The 26,766-nt window shown below is 42.9% G+C and overlaps 2 protein-coding genes across 3 annotated transcripts; both read right to left on the reverse strand.

Moving 5' to 3' along the window:
* Positions 1 to 2,139: 2,139 nt before the first annotated feature.
* Positions 2,140 to 10,821, reverse strand: mat2aa (methionine adenosyltransferase 2Aa; the record flags this gene model as incomplete). 2 transcript variants are annotated; one of them, XM_080838756.1, is made up of 9 exons in its annotated part: positions 10,529 to 10,821; positions 7,290 to 7,367; positions 7,060 to 7,182; positions 6,151 to 6,263; positions 5,874 to 6,017; positions 5,386 to 5,604; positions 4,821 to 5,003; positions 4,515 to 4,648; positions 2,140 to 4,003 (listed from the first exon to the last, which is right to left on the reverse strand). In XM_080838756.1, exons 1-9 carry the CDS (start codon positions 10,617 to 10,619, stop codon positions 3,901 to 3,903), a joined length of 1,188 nt encoding a protein of 395 aa, XP_080694882.1. In that variant the 5' UTR covers positions 10,620 to 10,821. The 2 variants fall into 2 exon arrangements, with proteins under 2 accessions (XP_080694882.1, XP_080694883.1); XM_080838757.1 differs by lacking the exon at positions 2,140 to 4,003 and having other exon boundaries at positions 4,511 to 4,648.
* A 4,652-nt stretch (positions 10,822 to 15,473) lies between these two features.
* Positions 15,474 to 26,368, reverse strand: inpp5ja (inositol polyphosphate-5-phosphatase Ja; the record flags this gene model as incomplete). Its single annotated transcript, XM_080839248.1, has 12 exons — positions 15,474 to 15,971; positions 17,182 to 17,286; positions 17,538 to 17,603; positions 18,292 to 18,429; positions 19,047 to 19,257; positions 19,379 to 19,488; positions 22,004 to 22,115; positions 22,420 to 22,595; positions 23,070 to 23,186; positions 24,574 to 24,682; positions 25,017 to 25,124; positions 25,653 to 26,368. The coding sequence occupies 12 exons, from the start codon at positions 26,366 to 26,368 to the stop codon at positions 15,474 to 15,476; spliced, it is 2,466 nt and encodes an 821-aa protein (XP_080695374.1).
* Positions 26,369 to 26,766: the final 398 nt, after the last annotated feature.

Consider the following 26,766-nt stretch of genomic DNA (forward strand, 5'->3'; position numbering starts at 1 on the left):
TTACATTTAATTGTGTTGTATAATTTCTGGTGTTTAATGTCTATATTCTACCTTTCTTTGTTTTTATCAGAGGCAGCATCGATGTAGTGAAGATGGTTTTAAAGGACAACACTTCAGTTCTGCCCTTTCCTCTTCGCATCCTCCCCTATATCAGTGATGATGGCATGGCATGGGACTGTACACAAGTACCAAGATATTGTCATAATGCAGCAAACTTCAGTTTGCATAATTCCTGTAATAAATGTCACTTACTAAGCACAAAGGAAATGGATTGCATTTATTATACCTTTTCGCCACAAGGAGGAGACATTGCACAAAAGAGCACTACCAAAGGCAAAGGTCTACTGCAGATTACTACACTTATCTGATGTCATGCCGAGGACCAGATTGTAATGTTTTACAGAGAAAAATCACATATAATGACACATAAAAGGAAGTATTTTTCCATCTTACACCCATACCTGTAACAAAACTAATCCAAACAATCCATAACATTTTTACACAATGGGATAAAACTAGTTAAAACCAGTCTGTGGGAATGGTATGCTGCCGGTAGGACTACACTTTTTGAGCACAAACCTGATTTGTCGGACACAGACATCAGTTTGAAGGCTAAGCCTCTTGCTAAGTTAGAACTGATCGGCTTCCATCATTTCTGGAACCATCAAGGGCAAAACATGGAAACTTAGTGTCCAATTACACCGGAGAGTCACCAGTCACATTTAGCAGTTGTGTGAGAAAGTCATCAGTTGTTATCAAACCCTGGCACACAGCGCTCAATCTATTGGGCTGAAAAATGTGAGTTTGGACTGCCCCCTCCAGACTAGACACGGCCCTTATATGGCAAAGCTGCTGAGCACAGAATATCAGAAACAGTCAGAAATACCTCCTGCTCCAACCTGTCCAATCAAGTTCACAGCTCTCAACCATAATCAGTCCTCTAGCAGGGAACTGGGTCACCGACACCAAATGAGAGGAGTTCCACAGTAAAGATAATATTCCCAAGGTTCAAAACACATAAAACAATGAACAGCCATTTCAAGCTGGAAAATCCAAAGAGGTAGAAGAGTTTTTTTGTCAGTATCATTTAACCTGAGCTAAATATCTGTATGGTGTGGATTCCACAGACTTCTAAATCATGTCTTCTGCTGGGTAACACAGAAATTATCTTGATCAATATCTGCATAATGGCCTCTAATAAACTCCCTAACCAGTGGGGAAATGACATGGCAATTGGCCTGAAAATGTTCACATAAGGCAAGGGAAAGAAACCCCTGATGCCAGCATGAGGGCTAGAATTTCTGACCTTTTAAGTAAAATAAACCACACCGATGTTAGGTGTAGTAACCTCAACTGCCTCTGGTCAAACTTTCTGTAGGTTAAACTTGTTTTACACCATGCGGTAAAACCAGTTAAACCCAGTCTGTGGGAATGGTATGCTCCAGGTGGGACAAACTACACTTGTTGAGCACAAACCTGATTCTTGGGACACCGACACCCAGTTTGAAGGCTTAGCCTCTTGCTGCTAAGTTAGAACTGACCGTCTTCCCTCATTTCTGGAACCATCAAGGGCAAAACATGTAAACTTTGTGTCAAATTACACCGGAGAGTCACCGGTCACTTTTAGCAGTTGTGTGAGAAAGTCATCAGTTGTTATCAAACCCTGGCACATATAATAAACTAGTAGGGAAATTACATGGCAATTGGCCTGAAAATGTTCACAAAAGGCAAGGAAAAGAGACCCCTGCTGCCAGCATGAGGGCTAGAATTTCTCAGACCTTTCAAGTAAAATAAACCACACTGATGTTAGGCCTAGTTACCTCAACTGCCTCTGGTGAAACTTTTTGAAGGTCTAGCAAATCAGCTACATGAGTATTCTGCTAGTGGTTATTAATTACAATAATTATTTAAAAAATATTTATACCGATTTAAGTGGCAAGATGACCAATGTATCGTGATAATATCATACACTCGGTACATATTTTTAACTGTGCTAGTCTTTTATAAAATGTCCTGACCCAAATCATTAGTTGGATTACCTTCTTTGAGAACCTTTTAACCACAGTAAAGGCTAATGAGACGAACAAACTGTTTTGTTTTTTTTAAACTAAAACAAATAAATAAGAATCACGATCATAATCTTGAGGACAGACTTTTATTCAAATCACTTAACCGTGGGACATCGCCATTTAAGGAATTCATGAGATCTTTAGGGTATGTACAAATGGCCCCATGTTAAGGTACATAGCCACTGTAGGTGGGGTTTGTGGGGGGCGGGGGAGGTGAGCGGACAAAATGAGATTAAGGGATGTGGGAGACAAGGGAGGGAAAATAACAGAAAAAGGCACTTTTTAACTCTTTCAGCGACCAGTCTGACACTCCCATCACTGGTTTTTTAAAAAGGTCAAATGAACTGAGGAGTATAAAAGGAGTGGGCCGTCTCCCACAGCCCTGCGTCGAGAGCATGTAAACGAGGCTGGTTTCTCTGTACAACACCAGCCAGACTTTTGCTTCTGTCTGCGAGAGTGCAGGGAGACCCACTTAATAAAATACTCGTGAAAAAAAAAAAAAAGTGCACGCATGGCTATTCTCGGTCGTTATAATTCTTTTGTAGGATAAAAAGCAACAAACTGGTCAGAGCATTCATCAGCATGTGCTGGCCTGTGGCAAACATGGCTTTTCTGTAGAACACCATGAGGATGCCACAGGTGGAACACAAAGGAATGGGTGTAACAACAATTTCCAGGCAAAATTAATCAGTATTACTTTAACATTGACGATAGAAAAGGCGCTCCCTTCCCACACAACAGGTCCCTGGCTTTTCTGTACGCACACCAAGGTCCAGGTGCAGAAGGTTGGCCATGCAGATTTTTTTTTTGTATTCCTTCAAGTAGTAAATTCAAGTTTGGGTGAAGGCATTTTCCCTGAGCGGGCAGGCCGGAGGTAGGGTTTCTCTGTAGCTACACCCTACGCGGCCACACGCCTGCTCAGGGGAGTGCTCTGCCAACACCCGTGGTCGTACAGTACACCACACACACACACACAGCGGATCTTCAGCGCAGTTCTTTGTGGAATCCTCACCAAGGTCGGGAGAACGCAAAGAAACTGTAGAGGTAGGGGGTGGGGGGCAGGGGAGGCGGGGGTAAACACAAGACCACATCAAAACCCTGCAAAAAACAGCCACCAAGGAGGGGGACAGCGGGATTAGCAGCTTCTGACTTCTCTGTAACACGTCAGAAAACGATGGTGCTTTTGCAGGGGAGAGAGTGACTAAGGTGTCCGTTTGTTGGAAAAGGGTCAATTTGAGACAACCCGATTGTGGTTCTTTCGAGTTCCACCCAGGTGCATTCTACAAACACTTCGATTCATAAGAGATGTGTGTGCGTGTGGAGGAGGGGGTGGGGGATTTGCTTTGATCCCGTTCAAAAATTCAATTCAATCTTTGTAAGCAAACCTAGACCTTTTTGGGAATGGGCTTTTAGCAGGCCTAGGGCTTCAGACAGCGATGCATAGTGTCTCCTTAACAATCTTAGTCTTCCATTGTGCCATCACTAGATCAGAAGGGGTCAGGAGTGGGGTGATGGAAGGACAGGTGGATGGTAAAGAATAAAAACATACAGTACTACGTCAAGGGAGGGGAGCACACTCATGGCTAAGGTTGGTGGGCGATGGTGAGGAAGGGTTAGGGCCTGGGGTCATCAAAGCCAAATGATCTCGGAGTGCATATAGACAGAACGACAGGGGGGGTGAATAGGGGAGGTAATTCACAGGGCATGGTGCTTCTGGTTTTCCCCCGTGCTTCTCCTTTGAGCTGGAAGGTTTCTCTGTAGTTACACACTTGCCAGCACAGACCATTAGGAGAGGAGAAGGGGAAAACACAGAGATTATTTTCTACTGTTTTTAGTATTTAAGCTTCTTGGGCGCCTCCCATGGGAAAGAATCTCGGCCAAAATGGCCATAGCAAGCGGTCTTCTGATAGATGGGTTTCTTCAGGTCCAACTCTCTGGAATACACACACGTAAAAAAAACACACCAACAAGTTATGGTGAGAGGCCATTACAAGCTCTTAGTACCTTATTATTTAGAAGTGTTCTTATAGCTTACTGCTTGTATAATTACTGTACATCAAATACAATCACACTCAGCTTTATATTGATTGGCAAAGGGCTTTGAATATGTTTTGGACATGACTAATATAATAATAATATATAATGGCTATTAAGAAGAGAGATTACTACAAGGAAGCTAAATGGTACCCAATTCCTTACAGTTTTAGAAAAAAAAGCTAAATTTCAGGTGAAGCTGCTATCAACTGCACCCTTCCCTTCCAAATACTGTGTAATATCTATTTCTGCATTTTGATTACCAATGGGTCCATATTATCTAATTTTCTTTAGAATAACTGCAGTTAAGGGCTGTCAATTCCTCTCTTGTTTAAACCTCCTACTCCTATTAACAACAGCACCAGGTGTCCACACAGGAGAAACAGGTGGCCGCAGATGGAGGCACGCTACCTGACGATGACGCCAGGTCGGAGGTCAAAGTTCTTCTTGACGATGTCCAACAGCTCCCTCTCACTCTTCTGAGACGTGCCATAGTGGAAGATGGAGATGGACAGAGGATGGGACACACCAATAGCATAGGCCACCTAGGGTTGGAAAAGCAACACAGGGAAGACAAGGTGGACATTTATTTATCAGAGACGATTTGGGTCATTTTCTAGCCTTGGGTGAAGTTTCACAGAATGCTTGCAACACACACAAGTAAATTAAGCAACAAGCTAAAGTTGCAATACATCAACCCCTGAGCACGGGACTCACCTGAACCAGTACGCGCTTGCACAGGTCGGCCTTCACCAGAGACTTGGCCACCCAGCGGGCGGCGTACGCAGCAGAGCGGTCCACCTTGGTGTAGTCCTTTCCAGAGAAGGCCCCACCCCCATGAGCTCCCCAGCCCCCATAAGTGTCAACGATGATCTTACGGCCAGTGAGCCCCGCATCGCCCTGAGGGAGGAAGAGGACGCCCATTAACGTCCACGGCAGGCTAGGATGTGAATAATTTATTTGTATTTTAAAAGGTTAGATGAGCAACAGAAATGAGCTGCAGCATCAGGAGCCACAACCTTTCTACTAACAGTCCACTGATATTAAAGGGCCACAGTACTATGCCCTTCAAAAAAGGTCGAAGGCAACCAACATTATTTGGTAATCCCTTCACTTGAACCAATAGACTACACATTTTAAAAACTAAGACCTAACAACTAACAGCCTTTCGAAATCAGGAATGAATGCCCTTTTTCAAACACATCAACCTTAGGCAATAACAATACAAAAATGAACAGGTGAAAATAATAAACTGGAGCATGATATCAAACATGGCCATTACCTGCGGGCCCCCGATGACAAAGCGCCCGCTGGGCTGAAGGTGGTAGACGGTGTCTTCGTCCAGGTAGGCGCTGGGCACCACAGCCTTGACAACCTTCTCCTTCAGCGCGTCACGCATCTCCTCCAGGCACACGCCCTCGTCGTGCTGCACCGAGACCACCACCGTGTGAACACGCACCGGGAGCATGGCACCGCGGTCCTGGCGATACTGCACCGTAACCTGCAAAACCGTGCGACACCGCGTGTAAACTTACAAGCCCGTGTTTCCGAATCTAAACAAATAATGCCCGAGTTATCGTTTACAAATATATTTTCTGAGTGCACAAATACAGAGTCGGATTCCAGTCATTTTTAGTCCATTTAGAAGTTGTTTTTGATTGCTTGATTGAACAGTTTTTATTGACTGTGGCAAAATTACATAGCATTATTACTACATTCACCGCTAGATTGTTTTTCTTCATCAAGCTTTGCCCATCCCTGTACACAAACCTGGGTTTTGGAGTCAGGCCGCAGCCAGGGCAGGACACCATTGCGTCGTAGCTCGGCAATCTTGGCATTCAGCTTGTGGGCAAGGATGATAGTGAGGGGCATGCACTCCTCTGTCTCATTGGTTGCATAACCAAACATCAGACCCTGCAAAAAAAACAAAAAAAAACAACAAAAAAAAACATGCGTTGGTTCAGACTTAACTCTTAACGCACTACACCATATTACCATTTTCAAAAACATTCCAAGTTTGGACAGTGTGCATGGGTATGACTTTCACCTGGTCCCCAGCTCCAACATCCTCCTCACTGCGGTCCAGGTGGACCCCCTGTGCAATGTCAGGGGACTGCTGCTCCAAGGCCACCAGCACATTACAGGTCTTATAATCAAAGCCTAGACATACAAGCATTTACAGTAAGCTTAAAGTTCTATCTTCAAATTGCCTCTTTACAAGCACAAACATTCTAGTTATTGTGGGAACATCTGTGGGAATTGTTCTACTATTCAAATGTATCAATTCTGTAAAAACACTTTGCAGTTAAGCAATAAGATGCAATAGGATACAACTCTCTAAACTGGATATGCAGTAAACACAAAAGCATTCAATAATCACAAAAGTCCTGCACTGAATATGGCTTAAGCATGATTAAGATGTATCTTAAACAAGTCTAGAATAATCAGTACAGGAGAGATGCATTGCCACTCCATAGATGATCTTATTTCACACAAGATGTTATTTCAGAGATATTTGCGCTGCGCGAGTCACACGTCACGGCTCCCAAAGCAGGTCAAGTATTTAAACTGATCCCCAGCAACTGTCACTAGCAGTCTTCATAGATCCTGGCCAATCAGAAGGGGCCGTGCATCTGCATGAGAGGACACAGTACCCTTCTGCAAGTGCCTTCTTTCAAAACAGGAGGAAAGTTAAAGGATGAGGATCACACTGGTCTATATTATATGAGGTGTAGATAGAGAGGTGTAGAATTCACAAGGGACATTCATTTTTGCTAAGGTCAGTACTACACTAACTAATAGATTAAAAATAAACAACCACAATACAAACACAACTCTAAAGGACAGAATATTTGAAAGAAAAGCAATGCATTCTTCTGATTCTGTGAGTGTGTGAGAGTGAGTGTGTGAGAGTGTGTGCGTGCACACGTGTGCCGTGTTGTCATTCGGTTAAAACCTTTGGAAGAGTCATCATAGCCAATGTTCTTGATGGTGTCCCTGACGATCTTCTGGTAGTCCACAGTGGCACGGGACGTCACTTCACCTGCCAGCAGAATCATGCCAGTCTTGGCAACAGTCTCTGGAAGGGGTGGGGGCAGCAAAGGGAGAGCAAGTGGCATTTAAGTGGGGGGCAAACCCTACAGAGCCATAGCTGGAAGGAAACGGAGGCTGGAAGCTGACACTCACCACATGCTACTTTGGCATCGGGATCCTGTTTGAGGTGGGCGTCGAGCACAGCATCGCTGATCTGGTCGCAAATCTTGTCTGCAGAAACCAGTCCAACCAGGCAAAGGACAACAAGCACAGAGAGAGTCATTAGCATGACAAAGCTACTGCAACGTCATTGAGACTTCCCCTTGACCAATATTGCTGGTTTTCATACATCACTTTAATAGTTGGGACTCATCTGAATCATTCTTTAAATGTCTGGTCTAGCGACAGAAGATCAAACAAACACACATTGCCCACGTTCCTTACCCTTACAAGAATGTGACACTTTTACATGGTGATCTATAAGCAGAAATGGAATATAGTATTCATAATTATGTTTTCATCAGAAGAGACTAACCAAAACACTAGCACAGGCCTTTCACGCTTTTTACGACACCAAAGCTTTTCCTACATGCTTGGAAAGGGAGGTATTCAGTTGGTTGCAATCTGACACCTCACCACTAGATGCCTCTAAATCCTACACACTGCAACTTCAAGCACACAGCCTTCAAAAGGCCCACACTTTTTTTTTACCACCCATACAGGTAGTTTATATACAGGGTTGGGAGTAACTAGTTGCATGGGAGAACAATGTCTAACTAAATAAGTTATAAAGCTAAATGCTGGTGATTACCAAGGAGTTACATTTGAATATATTATTTTCTGTAAAAGCCTTATAAAAATATAACGTTGTTATAAACTAACTAATGTTATACAAATATAACATTCATTCTGTTTCTTTGCATCTTTTTACCATCTTGATATGCTCCATTTTTTTGGCAGTATGCGCTTAAATGTGTTATTTTAATTCACACCTTGTATACCTCAAAATGTCCCTCTGAACGGACTTCTCAGAATATAACGTTCATTTTGTTTCTTTGCATCTTTTTACAGTCTAGACATGCTCTATTCCATTCGCTTAAATGTGCTCTTTTAATTCACACCTCGTATACCTCAAAATGTCCCTCCGAACGAACTTCAGTGGATAATCTTATATTTCATTTTTTAAGTGTGTTTATCCTTCAGCCCTATAACTGGTTATAGTTAGCTAGTATAGTGTAGTCTGTTAGCTAGTGTTGTATGATGTTGAATTCACTGAACATTGTATTGCAGAACTTAGCTATGCACTGTTCTGTTGAACGGTGACTGACACTTTTCCCAAGTTGTCATTTTGAAATAAACGGATTATCTCCTCAGCTGCAATAAGTTCCTTGCCTATTGACCGTTGGCGAAACTCCTCCCTAGAAAGACCCTCTACAATAACCTGGAGATCTGATACAAAGCCATAGCATTACATCAGGATCATCATTTTAAAAGCAAGTTACAGTGACTGAAATACTTTCAGCAACATGCAGACACATCCCTTGAACAATATCATTACTAGCAGCTGTTGCTCCACACTGCTTTCGGTCCCTTTTGCCTTGATCTCGAGGATATCGTGGAGATATTACTCCAACAAGAATTACTGACACTGACAGATATAGCGCCTGTCCCCGTCCTCGCCATGGCTTTTGGGTTGACAGTCCTGTTTTGTCGGAGGTAGCAACAGGAACTAAGGGGGCGGGGCTTTTCCGGACGGTCAATTCAGTCACCCCATCCAGCTAACTCGTGTAGAATCAATAAACACAGCGTTGGCGGTTTTATTCGGAATTCGCCATAAAAACAAGACAATCGTTTTACCCGTCAAGCTGTAATTTGACTAGGCAATGGCATTCCTTCACCGACCATGTCTTGCTAATATCGCAAGAATCAGATGGTCCTTCACTCTAATCCTTGGTTAACCATTAGTGACATTGCATAAACACAAACTGTTCACAGGCGCAATTGTATTTGAGGCAAAACTGACACTGGTGAGCATGTGACTAATCAAGTCTGTAGTTAGCAATCTTTAAACAGTCATAAACCGTCCTGCAAGAATAAGAACAGTGCGACATGTAACTGCCACCACAAAATATATTGGAGCTGACTCGCAGCCTTGCTTGGCCTCATTTCTGTCAGTTTGCTTAGATTTGCTTTGCTGCAGTAACCTGAACATCCAAGCTCAACAAACGCAGTGGGATTCAGTTGCCACCGCAGACTGCAGTCCCATGAGTGGAGTGAATCCTATATTTAGACCGGGAGTAAGCTAAAGATTATCAGCTACAATACCCCTCCTCAAGTAGCCTACAGCCACGCAGGTTGATAGTGAGCTCATTGCATTCATGCCCGTAAACCGGCCTAATGAGCTCACTTCATCGCCATACAGGTAGTTAGATGAAGAATAAGCGAGGCAGCAGCCACATTGCGAATTATGCGTTCAAAAATGTACATCATCTTACTGACAGCTTCGTGGACTGGCTACATTTCATTACTGGCTAATCACGGTGGGTTCACGCTTTTCGCTTCATTCCAAAAGTAATGAATGATACGTTCACTCAACGTTCCACAAACGCGAGTTATGAATATAAGCTAACGGGTTTATGTGAATTCATGTATCTACACGTATACTAATGCACTTGACCCAATTCTTAAATTGCAAGACGATGATTGGATTGCATCCAGGTATTACATGCGGTGAAATTGTGCCACTACCCTGGGAAGCTTGCCAAGCTAACTAAGTGTAGCTGGCTAACTAGACAAACATTACATTCTCTCATTATCTGTCTGTCTGTCTGCAAATATGATCCACCGTTACATACGCACCATACAGAAACAAGCAACCAAACATACAAGTCATGCATCGAGATATTTATATGCAATCGCACCATAATACATCAACGCCGATGAGAAGTGCGTGGACAGCAACAATTCAAGGAAGGCGGGTCCGTGGCCTACCTACACAAGAATTAGCCTGGTCGCCGAACATAAACACCTCGTGTGGCCTGATTATCACCGCGTGTTAGCTGGCCTACTAAACTATTATTCCTGCAATAAACCCATCCACCAAATCTACATAAATTACTACCATTGCCCTATATATCATTTTCAATAATCTGAAGTGGTGTCTCAAAGTACCCTTTATACATTCTTAATGATATTTTAGGTATCTAAACATGATGCAAGACAGACAGATACATCTTATTATAACAGTCAACAACCCTCTGCACACTAGCTTGCTAGCTAGTTAGCTAACGTAAGTGGGCGAACATGACCTTGGTTGAGAACTAGTAAAATCGTTGTCAGATTCATCTTTATTAAGAATTGGGACTTGAGGTTAACTTGCCAACATTACATACCTGGGTGTCCTTCTCCGACAGACTCAGAGGTAAAGAGAAAACAGTCTTCGTCGATGAGTGAATTATGGAAGCCGTTCATTTGCCCGTTCATCTTCAGAGATCTTCAAAACTTGCAACGTTAGCCAGCTATCTATTGATATACAGACGTTTGTAGTGATTGTCGTCGTTAATAGCTGTTTGTACACAGGATATATACTAAACCGCAGATTTGGAAGACGTCTTTGAACTAGTAGCTTCCACTCACCGTGCGTTTGCGCAAATTATATATTCAGTTGGCTGGTGAAATCGGTAAAGCTAGCTGTATGTCCCACCTCCTGTTGATTGACATCAACATAACGTCACGCAGGACGTAACCAATGGCATGTGTCCTGCAGAAAATTGTTTTGTGAAGACGTCCATACCACTTTTTACAGAGCTTGAATGCCCCATTCTCAATTAAGCATCTTCGTTGTCGCACGTTGGGTTTGTTTTGTTATTGTAACTGTTTACTTGTATTTCTTATGTGAATAAATATTTATTGTTACACAAGGTCTCTATTGCTCGTAGCTTGATTGTTCTCTCGCTTTGGATAAAAGCGTCTGCTAAATGACTAAATGTAGATGTAATGTCATTTGTTTGAAGGTTTCTATTGCTCCTGATATTTTATATGACTTTGGAAAGCTTTACAAAAGACTAATTGACTAGTGTGACATCAATGCCATTAGACTAATGCAGGCCTGTGGATAAGCCCCTCTAGTTACTCTACTGATTGCTTTTCTTTAAGGTGCAAACCATTTTACCACCACCACTTTACTTTATTTTATAGATGCTATGATTTACCTTGCGACTCTGATTACATGCCTACATGCCTACATGCACTCTATTGTGATTCCCTCAGATATATCAATCCTTTCTAACCTTATTGTGAGTACATTCTCTACTTAGCCTACCTAAGATAGTCACCAGCTCTTTAAGAGTCTAATCAACTCATAGTAGGTTTTAATGACTCAGTAACACAAAATTAGAATGCTGATATAGAGGCTTTTCTCTCTCTCTCCCTCTCTCTCTCTCTCTCTCTCTCTCTCTCTCTCTCTCTCTCTCTCTCTCTCTCTCTCTCTCTCTCTCTCTCTCTCTCTCTCTCTCTCTCTCTCTCTCTCTCTCTCTCTCTGTCTCTCAGTGTCTATGTGTGTATGTATGCTAATTGTAATTTATTGTAGGGCCTTGTCTCAGCTGAATAAGACCTTGAGGGTTTCTTGAACTCCACTTCATTCCACACCTTTTGGCCTTATTGGAACTAAAGACAGCTTTCAATAAGTTCAGTGTAATAATTTCCCTTATAATTGTAGGAGTTACCAGTGCACCACCCTTCAGAATGAATGAGGTGTTAAATAAGCATGCTCATAGCCAACAGCAAATGTATCATACTGTCACGAGTTTGCCATGTGATGTCTTGTTCACATTATGCGCTAAGGTCATGCAGATAATACAATACCACTCAAGAGACTACCCCCACCCCATTGCCTTTTTTTTTTTTTTTTGATTGAAGGTCTGTCACCAGAAAATGCTGCAATACATTTTCTGACATACAATTATGAAACCAGTGTTCACTTCTATGAGCAGGGCAGATTGGCTTTCAGATACCGTATGCCTCCCGGTGTCAGATTAGACTTAACTGAAAATCCATGCACAGAAATCTGAGATGGTTGCTAATTTTGACTCTATCAACAGGCATTGCTGCTGATTTAACAACAATAACTCAAAATCATTGGACCAAATCCTCAAAACCTGAAAGGTATGCTAATTCAAGTAGTAGCAGTTACTCAACTTGTTCAACTCATTGTACCTTCTGGCTTGTCAAATAGTAGTCTGGGAAGTCCCGCCCCACTTCTTCCGGCCAAATTGATTTTGCCTCAGAACTGGGTCTGGCCAAGTTTGCATACCCGTTCATTTCAAGATTTCCAGAATCCTTGGAGCCAATCACAAACTGGCTTTTGGCTACCTGGCGCGCCATTGGCGGATTTAAACTTACCACGGCTACGTTACAAAATCTACTGCACGGAGAGTTTTTAAACATTGGACATGGTGGCCGCCGAAGCACCGCAAAACTTCGATAAGGCAAGTTTTCTTTGAAAACAGAACAGAAACTTGCCCTGGAACAATTCATACAGAAAAAATATGTGTTTGCTTTATTACCGATCGTTGTATCGTTGTATAGTATCGTTGGTCTGATTGGTTAAAGGACTGTCCAATCAGGTGGCTGAAGTGGAGCGCCGTTGAGAGTTGGCCAGACCAACTGAACAAATGGAATGCAGTGAAGGGGCAGGGAATTCCCAGACAAGTCAAATAGTGCATCAGTGACATGAAAATTCAGAAATGGTAGACAATGGTAGTAATATGGCTACAAAGAAGTTATGTTTATGAGCTGAAGGCCATTGATAAATGTTATATTTTCCTTCATATACCTATGACAAGAACCCTATTGTCTTGTATGCACAATTGAAACACATTAAATCACTTTAAGTTTCAATTTGAGGAGTTATCAAGCTGACCCAAAGCACACCGTGCCCTCCTCAAAAATGTGCTCAACACAAAGTTGTTTACGTAGTATCACTATTTGTCTCTGTGCTAAAGATGTTGAATATAATTCAAAGTTCAGTGTATCCATTGTTAATAATTTCAAAGGTTGTTCAGTTGTGGCTTTGCATGGATTGAACTTTCTAAACCATAGATCTTGACCTCTTTAGGTATTATATACTGTATGTTAATGACTTTATGGCAGGTGTGGGAGTTACATAAGCATGTGGTAATAATATAAGGAATTCACCTCAAGCGTTTCTCTCATTATATGACAGAAGAACGAGACATGCAAACACATGTTTGGCTATGCTTTTATCCTTGGTTATTACCTCCTACCTTAACTCCACACTGTTTCTTAATGCATTTCCTCATAACCGTCCCATCAACGTTACCAAACGCATTATCTAACACATTTCCGGACCACGTGACTTCAGTCTCTTCTCAACCCTTGAAAATGTTGTTGTGCCCTCATAATGTACATTAATGGGTGCATTCAATTACCTCCATATGGATTTCAACAAAGTTAAGTATCTCTGGCTAACAGTGTTTAAGTAAAGTAGCCTATCTCTGGCTAACAGTGACCTTAGTGTTGGTGCTTTTAGAAAGAAAAGACAGCCACTATTAGAAAACCATTCAACACTGTTAAACTGTTGATCCATGCTTCCTTACCATGTCCTACCGAAGGCATAAGGGTTCAATAAACATTTCTGCAATTATCCTTCAGCCCATCCTTATCCTAGGTGACTAGGTATTCTGATATGCAGTTACACCACACAAAAAGTATCTGCCTTTTTGCTGCATCCATACCTCTTTGTATGGCATATCATTATTGCAAGTATATTTTTTTGCATTTTTTGCCTGTACCCCCCTTATTCCCCGTTTGCATTAACTAGTCTTTTACCTTTCATCATTATTCTACCGCCCTCCACGACCAAACTCAGGAAGATTGTGCCATGCTTCTTAACTGGGTTCGGCTTTACCCTTCCACTGCCATCATGTGCTTTCTTCTCAGGGGGGTTAGGTCTCTATGTCAGTAAAGTCCCTTGAGGCAATGCTCACTGTCAGTAATAATAAACACAGATACTGAACGGAAAAGTCTCTGCAAAGCACCTTTTGGAATATTGGTATATCCTCAGAGGTTATATATAGAAAGGCATAGTTATATAGAAAATATGCCTTAAATGTACAAAAAGGGCATCACACTATATTTGTATATGTTTGATATAGTCAGGCCCACTGTGCGTTTTGCTTGTGTTTTGATCTCCAAAGGCCATCAGACAACATTGTGCCGGATTAAAATCATTTATGTGAAAAGCCAGAGGCCCTGTTTATGTCTGCACTTGTCACATAGCATATATATAAAGCTGTGTCACAAGACACAAATACACAAAATAACTGACTCACATCCCACCCTTTCCACTTTCTTTTCTCCACAAATTCAAATTCAATCATCTCTAATTCTTAACTTTCACAAATCAAGGTAAAAACACAAATGTCACTGGTCAGTGGTCATTTTATTTGGCCGTCAAAAGTCCTCCTCTATTGAACACTTAACACATCTGCCTGACACACAGAATTCACAAAACTGCCACGATGTCCACACAAAGCCACTCAATGAGGACTATTATACCTAACCCACACAGCCACAGAGAGCGTATAGCCACATTCTAACACAAATGAGCACAAATCTGTGGTGGTCAAATAACGACATATCGACTGTTGTACATTCAGCTCAGTGATCACATCCATCCCTATAGAAGGCTGATAGTTAGAGAGAGGTGCTGTGTTTCAGTAAAGCAGGACACTGTTGCCTATGTTGAAATACATTTTCATGGCACATGACTCGAACAAATAGGTGTTCTTCAACACATACACTTTTCAAACACAAACTCGGACCCAGTGCCAACACTCACATATGGTCGTAGGTGCTGAGCACACTTAATATCAGGTGCCATGAAGTGTTGAAAGTATGTCATCAATTCTCCTGAGGCAATAACCTTACCATTTCCGTTGAAGAAAAAACCTAAACCTTGTCATTGCACAACATTCAGATAAAGTGGTTTGAGCATTTGTGGACACTGAAATTGAAAGAATGCCACAACGCTCAAACAGTATAACCACACCAGACACTGGCAACACTACAACACTAGAGAAGCCTTGCTGTCCTTGGTGCAGGATCAGCAGTGGTGGTCCCCAGCAGGCCTTCAGCCTCTCCAAAGGAAAAAAATATATATACTCCCTTAATATATTGCACATATATTTAATTTGCTTAGTATAAAAAAATATATAGCAATATATTTGAAACCGACAAGGGAACAACAGTTAGCATGAGCATGTTGTGCAGTCTGGGTTGCGGAGAGGCTGGGGAGAGGGAAAGCAGAAGCTCCCATCATAAGCCCGCGTCTGCAGCTGGACCAGGTGGGGCCTGGGCCGGCCCCAGCATGGCCACGATCAGCGCTTCCGGGGTGCTGACACCGCCACGAGGAGACACGGGGCTGCGCGGGCTGAGGGGAGAGCAGGGAGAGGGGGAGCTGTCCTGGCATATCAGCCGCTCCTTCTTGGAGGTGGAGGAGGACGAAGAGCAGCCGTTGCGAGGAGAGCGCGGGGAGGGAGTCCGTACCTGACCATCACGGGGTCGTGGGCACAGGCTGAGGCTCTGCAGGGTGGGCAGCGATGAGGCAGAGAGGGCAGAGGTTGAGCGCGGCGGGGGCACGGCGGGGCTGCGGCTGCGCTGGCGGCGGCGGGCACGCTTGCTTGAATGTGTGCCCGGGCTGGGGCTGCGTGAGGTGGTGGGCGCCAGCAACACCAGCGTGCTGTCGTCCTCAGAGCTTTCCTCCGAGGTCTCGGAGTGGGCAGGGGCGGGGGGGCTCACCACAGGCAGCTGGACCTGCAAGCGGGGGTGTGAGTGCTGTGAGTGACAACTGAGAGAGTACCTGCATCACTCATTATGGTCATGGAGATAAAGCAGCAGTAAGGAGTTTTGGAGAAAAACTAGCAATGTAACTTCTGAAAAGGCATGCAAAAACCCTATTAACACCAACAACAGCACAGTTGGTACTGATAAGGAGCTCGCTAGAATGTTAAAGCATGTCTTTTGGCAATTTTGATGTCGTGCTGTGAAAGAAAAATTCAAGGGAGGCCCGACCCAGACCACAAAACTGCATAGTTAATAGCCTAGGCTAGTTAGAATGAGAGGTGTGTTCATCTGTCTATATCTGTCATGACTATACCATGAAAATAAATGTGAGGTTGATGCCAGCACTAGTTGCATACTGTCTATTTAAATAAAGCCCTCCCTATTCTGTTTTTTTGTATTACTTTGACCTTTAAAGATACATCTGGAGCTTGTTGTTGCATGCCTTCCTAATCTGCCAATATTCTAGCTTTTGTAGAATAATAAATATGCCCATGGCAATTGAACGTATATCCAAGATCACATTCCTTCGCCATCCAGATTAGTCCCCTATCCAGATCCTGTCCGCACCCTGTTTGTCAAATATTGTGTTTACATTCATTACCTGGGCAAGGAAAGCTGGCAAAGGATGCATCCAGGTGGCAATGAGGCATCAGTGACTGGCACTCAAAATAGGGCACAATAAATGTGCTTGTGCCACCCAAGTTAAACAAAATACTAAGAGTGTATAGAAACAAGCAGGAAACAGGTTTGAAAAATTACGCAAAACTTCACACATTACAGATATGAATTTCGACTTTGTAACAGCTCAAACACACTTCCAAATGCTCGCCACTGCCTTCAAGATAACTGTGAAAAAAATGAATGTTTAAAATGACCCCAAACAGTTCATTGCTGAAAATACTACGAAGTCATGGATGATTTTGTGACACGATGACCTTGCACATAATAATCCAAAAGGGTGATATTACTATACAACATTTGATTTAAGAGTTCTTATTACTTCAGGAGTTCAGGAGCAGATATTACAGCATGGTGATAGATACTTGCTAATCTATACTTGTTTGTGTAGTAGTGATATTTTATGAGGGCATCTTAAGACTAGGTAGTGACTGTATTGCACTGTATTGTCACAGACAGGACTTCATCTGCAGGAGGACAGAGACAGGGCAAGGGTTATGACCTGGAAGGGCTCAGTCACTCCCACAATGCTGTTCATGTTGTGGCTGTAGTAACCCAAGATGTATCCCCCCGAGTCCCTGGGCAGATCTTCCTCTGGAAAAGTCACCTGAACACCAAACAAAGATGAGAGAGAGAGAGAAAGAGAGAGAGAGAGAGAGAGAGAGAGAGAAGGAAATTAATTAAAAAGAAAGGAAGAGAAATGTATGAGACGGACAAGGAATTACACTGAAAACTATTTTGTCTTTCTTTCTAACACAACACATTGATTTTCAACAGTATTTCTTCATTCCGTTCATTACAGCATACATTATGTATACATGTGCATATATTCGGCCGCACACCCATGGTTATATATACCTGAGGCAGAGGATCAGATTTGGTCCACACATACGCCACGTAGTCTTTGTGGTGTTTGAACCCCACCTAACAGGAGCAACACAACAGCACTTCAACTTTTAGATGAGACAACAGAATGGATATATGTCATTCACTCTGAATGTGTGGAAAGAGTTGGGTTCTAAACTGTCAGTACATCAGATTACTTGCTAAACTATGAGCCCATGTGACTTATCACCAAACACAATTTAACGTTCATAACCTAATACTGTCAAAATACTGTCTGTGCTTTGTATACATTTTGATGAGATGTCTATATGTCAATATGCCATGATTGGATGCATGTCTAAATTTGTCACACCTGCTGATTCATATCTATGTGAAATTGGTAAGAAACGCTTTCTCACTGAAATCTGTTGCACATTGTTTCCATAAGTTTGGGGAAGCATCTGGGCCTTATCAGCACATAACACCCTGTTCTTATCGATGTGTGAATTTCAACTAAAATACTAAATCTTCTGTTTGTGCTGAAAGTTGACACATACTGATAAGGTTTCAAAAGTGCAATTAGAAAGTTTCTTTATAGAGAATCAAAGGACGTAACGGCATGTTGGGTATGTTTTCTCAACAAATAAATGTTTCTTATTTAAAATGTTATGTAAACAGTCATCACCGACATCAGACATACGCTCCAAATACGGAAAGTTGGGAGGTATTGTCATAAAAACGTAATAATTTTGATTTTGATTCAAGTGAATCTGCGCTGTAGGGTTACCTTATAGAGGCCCACCCAGTCCCAAGAGCTTCTCTGAAAGGTAGAGGCCACCTCAAACTGCACAGTAGCATCTGAAACCTTAGTCCACTCCTTCTCGACCTCGAGTGTCACTAAAGGCAGGCTGACCCTGAAGGGAAACTGCAACAGAGGCAGGGCACAGAGAGGCGAGGGTAAAAATAGGTCTGGATGGGAGACGCTTTATGTTCACTGCCCTTTTTAAACAATTTACTCTCATTACATTAAGCATGGAGGGAAACATTTATGCTTCAAATATTTCATTTCATACATACCTATTTTGAGTCTTACAGAGATACCAGACTGATTCATAAATGTATTATATATACAGTAAGTATCAATAGGACAGACACGGGTGCCCTTCTGGTTAGTGTCAGATGACAGGACCTTTAAACGTCCACATCTGTAAATGTAACAGATGTAAATCCAAACGGTAAAATCTAAAGTGTTTGCCATCATATTGATGCTCAATAGCCATAGTAACACTGATGTATTAATATGCCATAATAAGTGTCATAATAATGAATAATGAATAATATATCTTGCCATCATTAAATGTCATAATAATTAATAATAAAGGACTGGTATTTAGCAGGCACTTTTGTCCAAGGTGGCGTACAGATAACCTGCAGCAATCGAGAATCGAACCCAGATCAATCGATCATAGAACATAATACGTGCATGCTGATGGATGGAAAGATGGCTAAAATGGCTGACTGTAGAGGAGTGTCATGCCTCACATGCAGAGAGAAGACGGCAGAAACTGGCTTGTGATCGCTGATGGTGAACCCCATGTGACTGCGGTAGGAGTGCTGCGTCACCCTGGTAACCCCACCCAGCCAGGATGTCAGCCCGCGCTGCAGATTGGCATTGTGGGATGGCACTGGTGAACCGGTCCGACGAAGGCGCCACAGGATCCGGTCTGTCCATGCAGGCTTCCTCTTCTTAGCACTTCAAGGAGGGGGAAGATAACACAAGGTGGGTGGGGGATATAACACAGAGGGGAACTGACAGTTAAAAAAAAAATTGACAAAAGCTCTTTCAGTTACAGAAATAAGGTTGTCATGTTTACCTTGTGTCGTATGTATGAGTTCCCACATCAAACTTGTATGTTGGAGGGAAGTTCAGTGAGCTCTCCATGAAGCCCTCCAGAATAGGTGCACTGTTCTTGGCCATGTTCAGCTGTGACAGAAGGGGAAGATGCCAGGAGAAATGTCACTTCAAATAAACTGTACAGCAATGTATCTAACTACACTCCATTACCACCCTCCACGTATACTATGTCTGTAGTGGTCAACACACAAGTAAAGACAATTTCTTGCTGACGGATGGCTGATTGGCAAATGCAGACTTCATTGGAGTGGCAAACTTTCAAACTTGATTCTGAAAAGCATGGGAACATATTTCATTCTAATAAGTGGCGTTCATGTATGAGACAGACTCACTTGTGTAATTGTATCACCACCTGGCTGCTGGCGTCCTCTATACTCCAATTTCATATGCATCCATTTTGAGTTCACTGATTTATAAATTATTAATAGGACATAATGTCAATAGCATATTGTCTTGAAATGTCAGGGCAGTTCTACTCTTACAATGGTTGGGTCAACAATGAGATTATTCTGTTTGTCTGTAAAGTACCACAGCCTATTAGCTAAATTGCCGTCTTGTGCAATACACTCTGAAGAAGACTAACTTTAATCTTCAATCATGAGTAAACCCAAACAGGCCACTACAGATTGTTTTCCTTTGCTAATCTTGATAAGCCCTTTGAAGGTCACTGTCATGGACATGAAGAAAATAGGGCAAAAAAGCCATGCAGGTATACATGAACTTTGTTGTATTGACTAGCTTTTTTACCATTTTCTAACTAAATGGTAAATTACTGTTATAGAAGACTGAAGATGCCTTATCTGTGTCCAAAAAAGTCTGAAATAATGAAAGAATTAAGTGGCAACGAATGACGATGATAATCTGATAGTAGTCAGCCATATAGGGCTGATTTGTAAGTTCAAAATTAGTTTTTCAGCCAAAAAACGCTACCGGAAACTCAGTATGGTGATGCACAGACAGACAATCAGTATGGTGGTGTACAGATAGACACTCAGTATGGTGATGTACAGACAGACTGACACTAACTATGGTGATGTACAGACAGACAGACAGACAGACAGACAGACACTAACTATGGTGATGTACAGACAGACAGACACTCAGTATGGTGATGTACAGACAGACAGACAGACACTAACTATGGTGATGTACAGACAGACAGACACTCAGTATGGTGATGTACAGACAGACAGACAGACACTAACTATGGTGATGTACAGACAGACAGACACTCAGTATGGTGATGTATAGACAGACAGACAGACACTAACTATGGTGATGTACAGACAGACAGACACTCAGTATGGTGATGTACAGACAGACAGACAGACACTAACTATGGTGATGTACAGACAGACAGACACTCAGTATGGTGATGTACAGACAGACAGACAGACACTAACTATGGTGATGTACAGACAGACAGACACTCAGTATGGTGATGTACAGACAGACAGACAGACACTAACTATGGTGATGTACAGACAGACAGACAGACACTCAGTATGGTGATGTACAGACAGACAGACAGACACTTACTATGGTGATGTACAGACAGACAGACACTCAGTATGGTGATGTATAGACAGACAGACAGACACTAAATATGGTGATGTACAGACAGACAGACACTCAGTATGGTGATGTATAGACAGACAGACAGACACTAAATATGGTGATGTACAGACAGACAGACACTCAGTATGGTGATGTATAGACAGACAGACACTCAGTATGGTGATGTACAGACAGACAGACAGACACTAAATATGGTGATGAACAGACAGACAGGAGGATGAGCTGATAATTACCACATTTTAATTTCCATTGAATTTCCCCTCAAGGCACTTTGAACTGTCAGTTTTGGCCGTGAGGCAGCTCCAGATGTCATTTAAACGAGATCTGGAGAACCCTTTTAAAAGGTGCAATTGGAAATAGCAGTATAGGTACACCTGTCACCAGTCTTCCTAACATGAGGAATGTGCACAGCCCTTAGGTCTTCAACCTAAGACAAGACAAGACCAATGCAACCTCAAATCACATTAGCTGAGAGGTTCTGAATCATACCTGATTATCATTTCTGAACACAGGAAAATTACATTTGTTGTGAAATACAACATTTGGTTATTGTCTTTATAACTGTTTACTGAACATCACCCTAACCAAACCTGATCCCTAACCCTAACCTTAACCATCATTTGTTGTGAACAGAGTTTCAACATATAGTTTATTTATAATCTGAGCATCTCTAGACAGTCTATATGTGACCATCCAAATAAAGTGTGACCCATCATTCTACAAGGTATAGACCAAAAGGCCTTAATACAACATTTAGCATTTGCCTCTCCAAAACAAGTAACGATGGCATTTTATTTACATAAGCAAATACATAAGTGTCACATTTTGACTGGATATGACAGAGACCCCTGAGCTTAACTATATGCACACACTCTTGTAGTTGTCCTATCCACAATCTACTGCTTTTTCTCAAAACTCTTGTTCTCCACCTAGTGGCAGAGTGGTGAACTGCAAGTGAATCGATACATTTCCCTCTGTCAAGAAATCCCAAACTCTGGCGACTGACCTGATCCCTCTCCCAGAGGAGAGACAGCTTACTGCTGTCAATGGCACTCTTCACCACATGAATATCGTAGTCTTCAATTCGGAAGTTCAGGTCACCAAACCAGAATACTACTCTGTTGACAAGAGAAAAACAACACCCTAGAGCTTTTCATCAAGCCCTGTTGAATCTATGTTATATCTCAGACTAAGGGAGATTGAAAGGCAAAGCATGGCATTTTCTGTGCATACAAATATAGTTATCAACATTTTTATACTGATCTCGTGTATTATGGTGATATCAGATTTGAGATTTAATTGTGTCGTTTCATATATTGTAGCTCCTGCTTCGTCTGAACAAGTGGTACCTAGTGAGAACCGTGCACCCTGCCAGACACCTTAAACCCCTAACTCTGATCAGGCCCGCTCCCTGTCACCCACTCGTGGTCCAGCACCCCAGGCGCGGTGCCGCCCTCGAACTGCTGCTGCTGCAGGATGCTCTCAAAGTCCTCCATGCGCTGCTCCAGGTTCCGCATGTGTGCCGGCAGATGGCAGTTGAGGAAGCAGACAGGGTGGCCAAACATCATCATCCGCGCACTCACTCCCCCCTTATTGCCCTGGGTGAAGGGAGAAGGCACTTATTTATCTAAAGACAGACATTTACTTCATGTGTTATAGTAGTAGTTATATCACTCTGCAGAACTCATTATCACTACAGGCTCTGTCTGGTTTCACTGCAGTATAGTGTCAAATATTGTTTATAACTGGGACCCATTTCAATACAGCAACTTTCAAAAACCTTTGAGGCCTAATGGTCCTGATGGACATTCATTCAAATGCATGTCTTATCAGCAAGAAAGCAGCGTGCAGTTACCCTCCTACAGCTATTTGGCTGTTAACTCATCCCATCCATCCTAATTTCATGCATCATTTTTACTATAGCTATGTAAGTCGTATATTGTTAAAGGCTGTCATCATTGCCTGTTGCTTTTGTTCAGACACCTGACACAATTATCAGTGAAACAAAGAAGGTTTGACAACTCATGCAGGGCTTCAGACTGAGGTGCCCCCCCCCCCCCCCCCCCCCTCACCCAGCAGCCCCCCAGGCCTGTGCGCGTGCTCTGTGTCTGGACACCCCTCAGGAACGGCAGGTGGCAGAACTTGGAGAACACCAGCAGCAGGACCCCCTGCATGCGCTGTGACGCCACCTACAGGAAAAAGCACCGAATAGAGAGAGAGAGAGAGAGAGAGAGAGAGAGAGAGAGAGGTGGAGGTGAAACTCTTATCTCGGTGTTAAAGGTGCCGTTTATAGCATTTAGTGGCATCTAGTGGTAAGGTTTCTGAATTGCATCGGACTGAATACCCCTCCCTTTGTATAGGAAAATCTACGGTGGCCGTCAAATGGTTTGTCTGTTTTGGGCACTGATCTAAAAAAGAAACTGGATAGCGCTTCCCATGGTTTCTGACAGTTTCAAAGTGAGCCACACGAAAAATCGTGGCAGCCATTTTGTTGGGACGACTTTCCTGCTTGAGACCAATGATTATGACGGGCGATGAATATTATATATAAGATATTTAATGAATTTGCATATTAAGCCTTATAGTAATTGGCCAGGTTCTAATCATCAACACTAATAAAATACGATAGAGGAACAAGTTTCAATATTTGTATTAAAGCAAACACAAGCTATATAACAAGGTTTATGAAAACTTGAAATTACTATAAGGCTTAATATGCAAATTAATTGAATATCTTATATCTAATATTCATCGCCCGTCATAATCATTGGTATCAAGCAGGAAAGTGGTCCCAAAAAAATGGCCGCCACGATGCCTCACTTTGATACCATGGGATGCGCTATCCAGTTTCTTTTTGAGATCAGTGGTTTTGGGGCTATACTGTTCAAACATGGTGGCACAACATAGACTCCATGGAAGAGGACCCACTCCCTATGTAGATATGACAGGCTCATTCCACTGTTCATGAAACAGACACAGATTCATAGTAAATGTAATTAATGTATGAAATATAATTGTAATATAATTAACGTAATGCCCAATCTAGTAGGCTGCAGTAAGATTGCTAGAAGGGAGCAATCGTGTTTACACTTAGCCATTTGAGGTTTGCCAAACAAATACAAAAGGAAATGTCACAAGAACAATCAAAATGTCTGTGAATGTGCCAATACAAATTGTAGACAATCATCAATGTGTCATATACAGAGTTCAATTAATTTAATACACATACTGGAACAAAACAAAGACATATTATTACTGCATTGCTTTGTTTGTGCACAGGTTATAGCAGTTTGCCATGATTTAAAGAGGGATTTATTGCGTGCAAGCAGCCAAGGTGCTTTGGGACTGAGCAAGGGAATGTTGAAAGATTTCCGGACATTAAATCCTGTGTCCTATTTATTTTGTCCCTCTCCCAGAACAGCGTTGAGCAAATTAACAGTTGAAGTCTGCTAATTTACATGTGTGCAGATGCCAGGCTGCTTGACTGCTGTGAGCTACGAACCCAAATCAAGACACAACATTATCACAGGGGGGGAAAAAATGCGTAGCAACTAGATCAGTTAACTCTTCACTGACCAGCACGTAACCAAAGCGACTGAGGGTCTCCATACAAAGATCACTCCACTGGTCGGTGAAAAGCACGTCTTTGAGCCGCTTGTTGATCATTGAGTTCACTTCCTGTAGCCTATGCAAAAATCACAGTGAGGAATACGCCAATTATGTTATTCATTCATTTTTGTTTCCACTGTTACCACAATGTCATTCTTTGGACTTTTTTTAAAAAGTGCCAGGCACCTTTTAATTCCACTTATTTCTTCTCTGGGAATTAATTAATTAAATTCCAAACTGGGAGATTAACGTTACAGCTCTCTACAAGAGATTGACTTCATGATTAATTGTGTTCCCAACAGACGTCACTAAACAAATGAGACAAGCACTAGGAGCAACAGAGAACTGCACCACGCTTCTGTGAATCAAAAGGTAAACAGACTGCCTGTTGTGCCTGTTGTGAGACTCACCCTACGACAAACATGTCTACATTCCGACTGCTCAGATTTGACCCAAACAAGGAAGTGATGTCGTCAGGGGGCACAGCTGATCCGACATTCCATGTGACAATTTGGACCCTGTTCCCGTGGAAATTATATGATATGGTAAGTGCAAGCATACACAAACTCTTACAGATAGCAACACTAAAGAAATCTTAAAGACGTAGGTTTCACAAACAGAAAAGCAAAAAAAACATAAAACAAAATAAAAGACCCATTATAAAGACCCCTAAAGAGAACTACATGAAGAGCACACCAAAGTGGCTAATTGTATACACAGATATAAACATGATGACAGGCCAACATGTAATGTTATGCAGTGTAATGGGATCTGTTTGGCAGAGTGAGGAACAGCAAGTGAGAAGTGTGTCTGGGAACACTTCCAGGAGCACAAAATCTTCCTACAGTCTGCTGCCTGTGTGACTCACATATGAACAGAGATGTGTGCGTTGGTTGAGAAGAGCAGTGCACAAGCACCAGTTAGGTATCATTCTGCTGTAACGGCCATAGCAACAGCAATCTCGCGCAAAGAAAGCTCAAAGTCCCTAGCTGCAGAGCTGGCTGCAGACCAGCTGTTATGGTGAATGTGCATTAGCTGATGCTCACCTGAAATCATCCATGTCAGCGCTGGTTTTGTCAGTCTTCCCCTTATTGCCTTCTGAGAGGGGAGGCTGCGGTTCTGGACTGACCCTGAGCTGAGAACTAAGGTACGACTGGCTGGATTTGGGGTGGGAACTACGGGGAGGACTGATGCCAGACAGGGTATTCAAGTTTGGGTGAGAGCTGCCTCTAGCCGGGGCACCTGTGCTAGGTTGGGATGAGAGGTGAGGATAAGCAGCGCTGCTCGGGGGAGGGATGAGGATGGTCTGGGACGGGGGGGTTTGCCGGGGGCTCCTATTGGACTGTGGGCTACGGGAACTCGGGGGGCACAGGGGCTGGGAGGACTCGGGGGGCGTGTGGCCCAGGGACCCCAGCGACCCTGAGGGCAGAGGGGAAACCGAGGCCTTGGGCCTGGGGATGGACTCTGGGTTTTTGAGGGCCTTGGCGGCCGAGCCCATCCCCAGGGCCGTGGGCCGCGGTCGGCTGATGCTCACAGGAGGGCGGAGGCAGAGCTCCGTGCCTGAAACCTCAGCCGCCTCTGGAGCTGCAGGAGAGAGCTGGATGGTTCTGGCTGCTGCTGGCTGTGTCCTTGGGACGGGAGCAGGGCAGACGCAGGGTGGGGGCAGGCTGATGGGCCCTGAGGCTGGAGACATGGCTGTGCTGAAGGGGTCAGAGACTCTCTTGGAGAACGAGCAGCTTTGGTTCCGTTGCATTGGATCCATCAACCTAAAATAGAGATAATAACGACAGGTGCAGACATATTAGGAAAAGAATTTTGTCCTGTTTACCACCCCATGCACCAAAGTGATGCATGGCTTTCAAATGCCTTTGTGGCATGTGTTTGGCCTAAGCTGTTTATTTAGCTAAAGCATCGCACTCCTATCTATTAGCTCTAGGTTTAGACATTTTATATCTTGCAATGCCAGTAACTGTTAAGTATTGAAAGAGGACATGATGACATTAAGCATCAGATTCCTGAGGGCTGATAGCTGAAGAGAGGAGTTGAGACGAAGAGGAGGACTGTTTTCGGAGAGAGACAGCACAGACTGTGCAACAGTTGTAGGCATTTTCTCTAAGCCTGCAAAGAGACTAAAGGAGTTTGTTTGTTTGTCCTTCAACC

Source organism: Sprattus sprattus (genome assembly GCF_963457725.1).
Source record: "Sprattus sprattus genome assembly, chromosome: 5".
In the NCBI taxonomy this organism is placed as follows: Eukaryota; Metazoa; Chordata; class Actinopteri; order Clupeiformes; family Clupeidae; genus Sprattus; species Sprattus sprattus.